At 41.8% G+C, this 13024-nt stretch overlaps 1 protein-coding gene across 1 annotated transcript in view; it reads left to right on the forward strand.

Annotated features, from left to right (window-relative positions):
- Positions 1-13024, forward strand: part of RNF17 (ring finger protein 17) — an 86567-nt gene that overhangs the window by 11708 nt on the left and 61835 nt on the right. The window contains exons 4-7 of the mRNA XM_066621242.1: positions 1288-1459; positions 5592-5668; positions 9015-9089; positions 10202-10470. Coding sequence (XP_066477339.1) covers positions 1288-1459; positions 5592-5668; positions 9015-9089; positions 10202-10470 — 593 coding nt within the window. The remainder of the gene's footprint in view (positions 1-1287; positions 1460-5591; positions 5669-9014; positions 9090-10201; positions 10471-13024) is intronic.

Here is a 13024-nt window from a genome sequence, read left to right on the forward strand (position 1 = left end):
TATATTTAGCAGGGGGAGAGCATCTGTCCCTTCTCATCCTGTGAGGTGTCACTTCTAGCAGCTGTTGTTGGTGTCTCTTTATCTTTTTTAGATTGTGAGCCTTTTGGGGACAGTGAACCATTTCTTGATTTTGCCACGTAAACTGCTTTGAACTACTTTTGTTGAAAAAGTAGTATATGCATATACAGTATAGGTTGAGACTAATTATTCTGGTGGGTTCATTCCAAGTACTCACATGGATGGCAAAAAACACACAATAGCAAATCAATTTAAAAAACAAAGTTTCTTTACTCCAGTGATTTAAAAACAGCCTTGCTGACCTTTGTGATGTAAAATAAGAGTCATTAAGAAGAAAATTCATCAATCAGTCATCCTCTAAGAGTCTTCAGGAGTTACAAAGGCGCTTCACTCAGCCCCTCCCTTCACCAATGCAAATTGATCACCTTTCTTTCACATGCTCAGGGGGAAGGGAGGGGTCTGCTGGAGAGAGAAGGATTGATGGATTGTCTACCAGCTGCTCCCTCTCTCTCTCATTAAGGAGGCTATTGTTAAAGGACTGTTCAGACAGTTCAGTGAGGTGGCCCACCTTACCCCAGCACTGTCTGTTCTAGTGGCTGTCTGCTGGTATTCATTTGCATTTTTTAGATTGTGAGCCCTTTTGGGACAGGGAGCCATTTAGTTATTTGATTTTTCTCTGTAAACTGCTTTGTGAACGTTTAGTTGAAAAGTGGTATATAAATACTGTTAATAATAATAATAAACTGATTTTAAAGGGATGCATTTTTCCTTTCTCTAGGGATCAGCACATTCCTTCTCATTTGCAGGGGCCATTTGTGTTGAGTCAAATCCGTGTATTAAAAATCCATTTATAAATAGGCTGGACCTGTATATACTGTACATACGTACTCTTACGAGATAGATGAGCCTCGTCAGCCTGGAAAGGCAGCTCATCTAAGAGAAGGAAAACTCTGATCCCAAACCTCCACTGCCTTGTGGCTACATCCAGTTGTGGAAAAGGCTTCAGGAGTCAACTCTTACCAATAATAGAATGTACTTGCTTGTTTTTATTTATTCAAGGTATTTATGCCCTGCTTGCCCCCCCAGCTGCAGTGGGGTACACAAAGATTAATTATCTTATGGTACCCAATATTTTCAAGAATATTGCTTATTTACAAAATGGAAATGTTTTGGTTTTTTTGTGTAATGTGCTTTTAGTGGTCAAACTTCTATTTTGTAGAATATCACCAGGTTCTTTTGAGGTCTGTCTTTTGTTTTGTTTCCATTTAGGAAAAGGAAACTACAGGCAGAGCTGGAAACAAACACCTGGAACTATATAACTGATGTACGTAAAGTTCAGGTGTGCGTTACACAGAAGAGAAGGAACTTGGATGCAGCCATAAAGATGGCAAGAGAGTTGAAGGCAAAGCACTCTTTAAAGACTTGCTATAATTTAAGCCAGGTAATTTGAATTTTAAATAATTTTGTTCCTTGGTTTTTGTTCTGAGGTGTTCCACTTCTTGGTAATTATCGTTTGTGGAAGAGACTTATCTTCTAGAAGTGAATCACTGCAGATGATGATGATTTATATACTACTCTTTAACAACTGTTACCTTCAGCACCAATAAATAGGTTTCCTGAGGTAGTGCAAAAATCAGTTAAAAATGGAGGCAAAAACACAGAATTAAGATAATCTGTTTTTATTACATTAAACAAATCATTAAGTAAAATAAAAAATTGAGGTCCATTTTGCAGCATTCTCCTACCTGCATTCTTTTTATTGGAATAAAGCTGAAATTGAAAGCCAATGGAAGCTTTTTGCCATTCAGACCTGTGCATGGGGTGGGGGTGATTAGAATCAGAACCATGACGGGGTGAACTATCAAAGCCCCCTGCATTCCCTGATATATTGTTGGCCAGTTTTGTTCCTCATGCTGCTTCCTAAAATAAAATAACTGGAAGGCTTACTGGCATTTTTGTAGTCATGTGACACATCTAGATTTTCCCTTAGGCTACAATTATGCTAATGCAATGACCTCCTAAGACTGTTCGACATGAAAGTGAAAGAGAAATAGCACAAGGCCAGACAATATTACCCTGGCACTTCCTCTGTCCATAAAAACATAACCTGTTGTCCATGGAGAGGCAGTCTGGATATCTGAGCAGCGCCTGTCTGATGTCCAAGGAGCCAATCACTGCCCCTCCAGTTCCAATGCCAGCAACCAGCGACTCACCAGCAGGGTAAACTACAGCTGGTGCAGGGCTAATGAGCAGCTGCTCCTGGGGTAATAACCTACCAGGCCCTAGGATTGAGCAATACAGTAACAGTCATCCTGCCAAATGTGGAGAGCTCCCCCTGGCATCATGTATGCACATACCAAAAGGTTGCCACAGCACCCTAGTCCCTATAGGAGCTACTATGGCACAAGGAACAAAAGAACTGAGAAGCTGAGAAATCATAAGAACGACAGCACGCATGTCCTTTTGCCATTAGTACAAACATGCATCCAAGTAATACCTTTTTGATCACAGCAGAGCAAGAATAGAAATATAGCTCTTTTGAAAGAGGGGAGCCAGGTGAACAAATACTAGCTCCATGCTCTGTGCATAACTGATTCAGAGTCTCTAATTTCAGATGAAGTGGTTTCACTTGTGCTTCAGCACTGGAAGCAATATTCATTGCTTATCAGAAGTCATAAGAACATCCCTGCTGGATCAGGCCATAGGCCCATCTAGTCCAGCTTCCTGTATCTCACAGTGGCCCACCAGATGACTCAGGGAGCACACAAGACAACAAGAGACCTGCATCCTGGTGCCCTCCCTTGCATTCGGCATTCTGACATAGCCCATCTCTAAAATCAGGTTTCACATACCCATTATGGCTTGTAACCCATAATGAATTTTTTCTCCAGAAACTTCTACAATTCCCTTTTAAAGGCATCTAGGCCAGATGCCATCACCACATGCTGTGGCAAGGAGTTTGGCAGACCAACTACACGCTGATTAAAGAAATTTTCTTTTGTCTGTCCTAACTCTCCCAACACTCAATTTTAGTGAATGTCCCCTGGTTCTGGTGTTGTGTGAGAGGGAAAAGAGCATCTCTCTATCCACTCTATCCATTCCCTGCATAATTTTGTATGTCTCAATCATGTTCCCCCTCAGGCGCCTCTTTTCTAGACTGAAGAGGACCAAACGCTGTAGCCTTTTTCATAAGGATGGTGCCCCAACCCAGTAATCATCTTAGTTGCTCTTTTGCACCTTTTCCGTTTCCACTATGTACTTTTTGAAATGTGGTGACCAGAACTGGACACAGTACTCAGGTGTGGCCTTACCATCGATTTGTACAATGGCATTATAATATTAGCCGTTTTGTTCTCAATACCTTTCCTAATGATCCCAAGCATAGAATTGGCCTTCTTTACTGTCTCTGCACATTGGGGTGACACTTCCATCAAACTGTTCACCACCACCCCAAGATCCCTCTCCTGATCTGTCACAGACAGCTCAGAACCCATTAGCCTATATGTGAAGTGTTGATTCTTTGCCCCAAGGTGCATGACTTTACACTTACTGACATTGAAATGCATCTGCCATTTTGCTACCCATTCTGCCACCTTGGAGAGATCCTTCTGGAGCTCCTCACAATTTCTTCTGGTCTTCACCACTTGGAAAAGCTTGGTGTTGTCTGCAGACTTAGCCACCTTGCTGCTCAACCCTATCTCCAGGTCATTTATGAAGAGGTTGGAAAGCACCGGTCCCAGGACAGATCCTTGGGGCACACCGCTTTTCACCTCTCTCCATTGTGAGAATTGCCCATTGACACCCACTCTCTGTTTTCTGGTCTTCAACCAGGTCTCAATCCATGAGAGGACCTGCCCTCTAGTTCCTTGACTGTGGAGTTTTCTCAGTAGCCTTTGGTGAGGGTCTGTGTTGAATGCCTTCTGAAAGTCCAGATATATAATGTCCATGGGTTATCGCGCATCCACATGCCTGTTGATCTTCTCAAAGAATTCTAAAAGGCTTGTGAGACAAGACTTACCCTTACAGAAGCCATGCTGAGTCTCCCTCAGCAAGGCCTGTTCATCTATGTGTTTTGAGATTCTATCTTTGATGAGGCATTCCACCATCTTGCCCAGAATTGGCTGACCGGACTATAGTTTCCCGGGTCCCCTCTCCTTCCCTTTTAAAGATCAGCGTGACATTTGCTATTCTCCCATCCTCTGGCACCTTGGCTGACTTTTGGGATAAGTTGCATATTTTAGTCAAGAGATCAGCAACTTCATTCTTAGTTCTTTAATAACTCTTGGGTGGATGCCATCAGAGCCTGGTGACTTACCGTGTTTCCCCGATAATAAGACACTGTCTTATTATTTTTTTTGGACAGAAAAACACCAGAAGGCTTATTTTCAGGGGAGGGCTTAATTTAATGAACATTGACAGCAATTTTAATAAACAGGTAAATGTGAACAAATCATGCCCCCTGAGTTCTTCTTTTATCCTCCGTCATGCCCCCTGAGTGCTTCTTTTATCCTCCATCATGCCCCCTGAGTGCTTCTTTTATCCTCCATCATGCCCCCTGAGTGCTTATTTTATCCTCCATCATGCCCCCTGAGTGCTTCTTTTATCCTCCATCATGCCTCCTGAGTTCTTCTTTTATCCTCCATCATGCCCCCTCACTCCTGCTTACATACCGGGTTTTTATGTTGTCCTGCCTCAGCTCTCCTCCGCGGCACTGCTCTCAATGGCGCCAGCAAGCAAATCACTGGGGAAGAACAGGATGACGCGCTCACTGCTGCAGCTCTGATTGGATGCAGCTCGGAGCGCGGCGTGCGTTTCACCCGGGGGGGGGGGGACGGTGCATACAGAGGGTACCGTAATGTAGCGTGTAGCGCAGGGGATCACCTTCACTACAGTAGCAATCTCAATAGGGCTTATTTTCGGGGAGGGCTTATTTTAGAGGAATCTTACACAGTAAGGGGAGGGCTTATTTTCGGGATAGGTCTTATTATCGGGGAAACACGGTATTGATCTTTAATTTATCAATTAGGCCTGAAACATCTTCTCTTTTAACCTCTATCTGACATAATTCTTTGGTCAGGAGGGGCCGTTAGGGCAGCGGTATCTGCCTGAGGTCTTCTGCTGTGAAGACAGATGCAAAGAATTCATTTAATTTCTCTGCCATCTCTAAATCTCATCTCCCCTTTCCCTCCCTGACCATCCAGAGGGCCAACCACTTCTCTGGCGGGTTTCCTGCTTCTAACATATTCGTAGAAGCTTTTCTTATTCCCCTGAATGTTGCTGGCCATGTGTTCCTCATAGTCTCTCTTGACCTACCGTATCACCTTCTTACGTTTTTTTGCCACACTTTATGTTCCTTTTTATTCTCCTCATTAAGGCAAGATTTTCGTTTATGGAAGGAAGCTTCCTTGCCCTTTATGGCCTCTCTGACTTGGCTTGTTAGCCATGCGGGCACCCTCCTGGACTTAGCTGAGTCCTTCTTCCTTTGCAGTATACACTTCTGCTGGGCTTCTATTACTGTTTAAATCACTATACAATATTGTACCACAAATTAAATTAGGACTTTATTATTCTAGGTTCTCAGCAATTTAAGAATTACAATTGAGGATGAAGTCTTAAAAGTAGATAATCTGAAAAAAAGAACACTTCCAAGGTAAGTTCTCAGAGCACTAACTATACCAGAATGACTAATACTGGCCTAATAATGGCTAAAGTAATAAAATTACTGTTCTTAAAACTTGCTGATTTTTTTTAAGCTTGTGATATCCATAAAGGAAATATACCACTTGCTAATTGGGTAAGAGGCATTTTTTGAGTGGGTACTCTTATTTAGCGGGGGGGGGGGGGGAGGAGAGAGTAACTGGCCCTCCTCACCCTAGCAGTGTCTTTCCTAGCGGCTGTCTGCTGGTGTTCTTTTTGCATCTTTTTAGATTGTGAGACCTTTTGGGACAGGGAGCCATTAGTTGTTTGTCTCTGTAATGACTTTGTGAACTTTTCGTTGAAAAGCAGTATATAAATATTGTTAATAATAATAAAATTATTATGAAAGAACTGTTTCAAGAAATTGTTTTCAGGCAGCTTAGAATTTTGTGTACTGGCTGTTAGGGGAGAATGGGGTAATAACTTACACCATATGATCAAAGATGATTAGTTTGGTTGCCAGAATAAAGTTTAAATTAAACCTATTGCGTACTGCATTCTGGTTGGACAGTGTAGGAATGTTGCAAAATTCATATTTTTTATTTTGTTTGTAGATGGCTTGGTTGGATACAGTCTAATTTGGGAAAAGCTATAATTGCATAGACTAGTAATCTCTGGTTTTTAAATGATAGCAGAGATTCTCTATGATAATATGTAGATTTCATATCAGACCATGCACAAGCAGCACTGATTTTACTTAGAGAAGCAGTAGTTAGCTTTAGACTTGAGTGTCGCTCTCTTTCCCTCTTCTCCTTGTTCTGTGTTCGTGCGATAGAGAGAACCACAGTTTGCCTACAAATCAACAGTATTATCTTTTCAGAGGTGTGTTCTGAGAACTAGAATCATATCTTTAAAGGATAAAACACTGAGGGGGCATTCCAGACTGGAATTTGAGCTGGCGCAGGCCCCCTCACTGGCTTCTGAGTGTTGCAAATGTGCCTTACTCGGGAGTTGGCTGGGCTGGTGCAGGTTAGGATTGGGCTGTTAATGTATTGAAAATCTAGAAATTCATTGCAGTGGCGTGAATTGGCGTGGTGTGAATGGACCTAGCCCATCTGTCACCTGGGGCAAACTAACATTTTGGTGCCCCCATGATTTAATTAATTAAATTTATTATTATTACTGTATTATAGAAGATGGCGATGTAAAAATGGTAGATGAAATAATTTTAGCTTACAAAAACTTGTGCCACATTACTTTGTTAGGGCACAGTCCTAAGCAAGTCTACTCAGAAGTAAGTTCTATTGTGTTCAATTGGTCCTACTCCCAGGAAAGTGAGGTTAGGGTTGCAGTCTTAGGGCCCAGTCCTATCCAACTTTCCAGCACCAGTGCAGCTGCAGTGCAGTCCCAAAGTAAAGGAACAAGTGTTCCCATACCTTGAGGAGGCCTCTGCCTCCACACCACAGGATGAAGTGCATACCCCACTGGCATAGCTGCACCAGTACTGGAAAATTGGATAGGATTGGGCCCTAAGTTGTCACAGGGTCATAAGAACATAAGAACAGCCCCACTGGACCAGGCCATAGGCCCGTCTAGTCCAGCTTCCTGTATCTCACAGCAGCCCACCAAATGCCCTAGGGAGCACACCAGATAACTGGGCATCCTGGTGCCCTCCCTTGCATCTGGCATTCTGACAGCCCATTTCTAAAATCAGGAGGTTGCACATACACATCATGGCTTGTAACCCGTAATGGATTTTTCTTCCAGAAACTTGTCCAATCCCCCTTTAAGGGCGTCCAGGTCGTGAATATTTTACAATCTTGGCACACCTCCCACACATACAGTTCTGTCTTAAGTAGCATTATGAACTCTGAAAATATCTGATCAAAAGCATTCTCTCAGAGACAACTGCATCCTAATGTGTTCTGTCTCTTTAAAATGCAGTGTAAGAAGTTGCCCATAAATCATAAACTTGAGCACTTTTATTTGGAAACACTGAAATAAATTAAATTTACTTACAAGGTAAAGTTGTTTGGGTCGATAGAGTTAGGTATACCATTTATCATTTTAATATGAAATCCGTAATGCTCGGAATGGTGCATTTCCACAGAATATTTTTCAGGGACTAATATCAGTGCATCTAATCCTGCAAGCCTGTCATAAAACACAAGCTTCTTTTCTGGGGCATAGTTCCCTATGTTTCTAGTTTTGCATTTGACATAAACAGAGATCTCTCCTAAGCAAATATGCCCAGAAAATGACTGTGCCCTCGTATGATATTTAAATCAGACACTTCTCAAAAAGTCACCTTTCCCTGGGGTGGGCTCCTTTCCAGACAGGCCCTCCTTCCAGAGGATGCACACTTCTAGTGGAAAGAAAAAGTTCTTAATGGAAGGAGCTGACTTTCAGGCTGCAATCCTCTATGTCAGTGGTTCTCGAACTTTTCTGGCCCGCGGCTCCCCTGATCCTTGTGGCCATTGGCCACGGCTCCCCATTACAACACAACACCTCACAAAATGGGGGTGAAAGTGTTATAATTATACACTAGAAATAAAAAAAAACAGCTGCAGCACTTTGAGGCTGCAATGCTAACCACACCTACCTGAAAGTAAGCCCCATTGAACAAAATAGGACTTACTTCTGAGTAGACCTAAAAAGAAAGGGGGCATGTGTGGACTTGCTACTCCCTTCCTTGATTATTCAGAGATAATTGTGTTAACTGAGCTATTATCCAAAGAAGCAACGTTATCCATGCACTTTCTCTTTCTGACTCTAATTAAGAGAAGATGTCATCAGTGTTCCATTTTAAGGGACGTGGTTTCTAAAAATGAACAGACTGGACCATTTTTAGGAATGATGCCCACTCTGTAGTATAGTCTTCCTAGAAAGGCTTGTCACTACTATCAGAAAATAAACCGATTCCCTTTTAATGTGTTTAAAGATGTCCCTTGTTTTAATGTAATTATGAATATTTTGAGAACTCATTGTACCTGTGATGTTTGCTTTTACACATTTCTAAATCCATTACGGGTTACAAGCCATGATGTATATGTGCAACCTCCTGATTTTAGAAATGGGCTATGTCAGAATGCCAGATGCAAGGGAGGGCACCAGAATGAGGTCTCTTGTTATCTGGTGTGCTCCCTGGGGCATTTGGTGGGCCGCTATGAGATACAGGAAGCTGGACTAGATGGGCCTATGGCCTGATCCAGTGGGGCTGTTCTTATGTTAAATTTCATGTATTTGTGACTTAAGTTAAATGTCATTGTATGGTACCTTGAACCTTTTATGCGAAGTTGTCTTAGGAATATATTGTATTTGTAGCAATTCATAAAATTGCTTGACCTTTATCTGCACAGGTTTTACATGGAATGTGAGGAAATTACCTCAGTGCATGAAAATATAGGAAAATTCTCCTTAGACTTACCTAATGTGTAAGTAATCTCTTTGGTTGTTGTGTTATTCTTCTGTATTAGAAAAGTGGTGACTGACATGTTTCTTCCCATTTTACTCTTTCATCAGTTTGATCATGTTATGTTTAAATGATGCAGTTATGCATTTTGTTCAGGCTATGCTTCAACTGTGACTAAGCAAAATGAGGGGAGTACAGAAATAAGCAGTAAACTATTTCACAATCCAGGACAATTGTGAGACTTTATTTGTAATTAGGACTTGTAATGTCAGAGGTACGATAATTGAAAGTAATGTGTATACTTTTAAAAACCTTTATCACTGTCATCCATTTGATTTAAAAAATGCTAAATTACGAAGCATAACACAAATATCATTAAACACTGAGAGTTGCTTGAATGGTTTCAGTTAAGGGAAAAGTTCTGTTAAGATAAGGAAAATTTGAACTTTTGATTAGGTGCTTCAATCCCAATCATCAATTTAGGAATTAATCATACTTTCTATTGGCAACACTTTTTGGTGTTATTTTACTGCTTACAGTTACGCAATTTCGACAGAGTGCAACACTCTGCTGAGACCTAACCATATAATTTATAACATTAAATATCTTAAATTCAGAGTAGCTACAGATAGCATGTTTTGTATGTGCAATTGTTTGTATGCAGACGTCTTTTGCCTGGTGGTGTTATGGAGTTTATTAAGCTTAAAGGAGGCATAGACTTGCATCCTCCCTCTTCTTTCATATGCAAGGAAGAGACTGAAAACTACTTTAGAATGAACTGCCGTTCTGTGTTCAGTACAAACTCAGAGGAACTATGGTTGTTAAACCACAGTTTGGTATTGGTTTATTCTGATTATAGTTAATTCCCAAACCATAGTTCCTAGTTCATATGTATTTCCGAACTGTCATCTATGTTAGCCTGCACTGTTAGTGCTCCCTTAGGCTCATTCAGGTTGTGCGACACCATTACGCATCTGAATGAGTCCCTCGCGTATTACCTTATGTTATGTCCATTAATTGAAAGCATGTCACTTTAAAGCCCATGAACACTTTATTAATCATACAGCTTGTTTAAATTTCCTTGTGAAAGTGATAGTTACTCTTTGATGTTTTCAGAACAAATTCTCAATTTAGGAGCCACTTTGGAGATTGCCCTCTACAGACTAGCAGTGTGGAAGATAAATTCAAACCTGCTTCACCTAGAATGTGCAGAAAACATAAACAGTTCGTTGGAGGCATTGATTCAGTAGTTCTTGGGCAAGAATCTGAGTGTCTCCAAGGAAACGATACCCAATGCCAAGAAATGAATCTATTGTTCACTCAGAAATGTAATGCTGGTGTACTTTGGGCAGATTCTACTCCAGATGTCATCATTGAAGAAATAATTGAAGATAACCAAGAAAGTAAGTGGCACTTCTGGGTAGTGTGGCTAACATACTTTCTGTTTTTAAGTGTTTCTTTTTTCTTATGTATGTTAGTAAGCAGTAACTTTCCATGCTTGTGGTCTGTTTTGCTGTATAATCCATATACCTTTATTGCTTAGTAAGAGGAATACATTGCAATATATTCTAGGGCTTGAGGATTCAGTTTTCCAGAAATTGGTATCTGCGGGGGGTTCCAGGAACAGATACCCTGCAGATACAGAGGCCCACTGTTTATGCAGCCTTGGATACTGAAAGCCATAGTATATGCAGCTGTTACTGGGCAATGGGTAGGGTATAAATAATAAATGCAGGAGGGATGTTTTGTACCCCATTGCTTTGTGCCATTCTCTTGGTCTAAATTTCTTCCCTTCCTAAGTTGCTTTTTTATTCTGTGAGCAAAGAAATGGCCATGTAGCAAGTAGCAACTGTGGTGCATGTGGTGCATGTGATATAGAACGGGTGGGCAAATCCTGGCCTGGGGACCATTTGCAGCCCTATGGGACCCCAATCTGGCACTCGGGGAGTTCCCAGTCTCCAATGAGCCTCTGGCCCATGGACACTGGTTGCAACCACCAGATGTGAGCTGTGTGCCAAGTTAGAGCAAGGCCTTTTATAGTCTCCATGTGTTTTTGGCTTTTTCCTGGGCATTATTTTAACCCCCATTGCCTCTGAACAACAAGTCTCCATGTGTGTCTGGCTTGGTCTGTAGGTTTTCACTGCAACAAACAGTTCATGGTTCTCATGTGGATCTACAGCCTGTATTATAGTTCCCCTGTGTATTATAAATAAGCCTAGTAAAATTCATTAATTCATGTACGTTCTGTCTCTGATTATTATCATTATTATCAGTATTCATTTATGTAAATTTATTCAAATTTGAAAAATTTTTCTCCTGGCCCTGACACAGTGTCAGAGAGATGAAGTGGGTGGCTCTCCTGCCGAAAGTTTGCCCACCCCGATATAGATGAAGAAAATGACACAAAGGAAAGTATTAAATACCTTCTGTGCCACTTCTGCAATTTGTACCTCTCCCACCCCCATCTATACTTGAGTTTTTAAAATCAGGAAATCAGTCACAGCTCTTATCTTAATGAGTTGTTCGGTTCTTAGTACCTTGCGGCCACTGTTTCAGATAATGATTTACCTTGGCCAGCAGCTTGAGCTTCCAGCACAAAAGTTTCCATGTATTTAAATTTAATATCGTACCATTTAAAACATGGAGTCAATGTGAAACTGTTCACTAGACATCCTGAATTAAGTGTTTTTGATTTTTGAACTCAAAATCATAAGGAAAAGCTCCTCTGTTCAGAGTTTAATTAATTATGCAGTTTGTCTCATGTAGGGGCTTGCTTTGCTGCTGAATGCCTGTGTTGTGTGTGAATGGAGTTTTTTCTACTCCTGCTAGTGATGGCTTGTCCCTGGGTAATTGACTTGCCAAGAGAACCCTTGCCAAATGAGCAGAGTCCTTCCCCTTGATCTAGATCAGGGGTGTCCAAAGTTTTTGTCAGGAGGGCCACATCATCTCTCTGACACTGTTGGGGGCTGGGGAAAAAAGAATTAATTTACATTTAAAATTTGAATAAATTTACATACGTTTACATAAATGTATATATTAAAGATGAACTTATATGAATGAATGAAGGTCTTGTAATAGCTCAAGGCCTATAAAAGGCCTTGCGCAAAGCAAGGCTGGCCTTACCTTTGCTGCCGCTACTGCATCACAGATGTGAAATAGCAAGCAGTGGAGGGAGCCCTTGTCCCACAGCTCATGCAAGAGGTCAAGCAGTTACCCTCATGCTGAGAGCAGTTGCGTCGGGCCATTGTGTGCTCCAGCAAATCTCTAGACGGCCAGAGGCTCATTGGAGACTGGGGGCTCCCTGAGGGCCGCATTGGGAGTCCTTGAGGGCCGCAAGTGGCCCCAGGGCCGGAGTTTGGGCACCCCTGATCAAGATGGATAGTGGGTGCCCAGGTAAGATGCCTGCTCCCTTGGGCTCTGCCAGCCCCGGTCGTGTCCCCAGTGCTTTTCTGCAAGAGAGAAGGGACAGGGGTTTAACAGTACCCAGTTCTGGTTCCTGCTCTTCCTCTTCAGGGCACTCTTCTTGAATGATGACTTGGAAGACTTCTTCCAAGTCATGGTAGAGCCTAAGCTGTGCATCTTGCACTGTTCCATGCCCCAGTCTGTCTCAACTCCAGGAATGGCTGTTGAGACAGATGGGGGTTATAAAGCTCCTTGGATCATGCAGGTATGTTTGGCTCCACCTCCCTCTCTGCTCAGATTCTGGGCCTGCTATCCCAAGTGCCCTGACAACTCAGAGACTCTAGAGCAGGGGTGCTCACACTTTTTTGGCTGGAGAGCTACTTTGAAACCCAGCAAGGCCCAGAGATCTACCAGAGTTTTTTTACAATGTTCGCGCCATAACATATAACATTTATGTGTACAATGTATGTTGGTGTACCTTGCATAACCGCATGAGCCAATATTGCACAACACAACATAATTAACTATAAACATTTTTTGTAATTACTTGAATTT

The sequence above is a fragment of the Tiliqua scincoides genome, chromosome 3 (genome assembly GCF_035046505.1).
Source record: "Tiliqua scincoides isolate rTilSci1 chromosome 3, rTilSci1.hap2, whole genome shotgun sequence".
Classification (NCBI taxonomy): Eukaryota; Metazoa; Chordata; class Lepidosauria; order Squamata; family Scincidae; genus Tiliqua; species Tiliqua scincoides.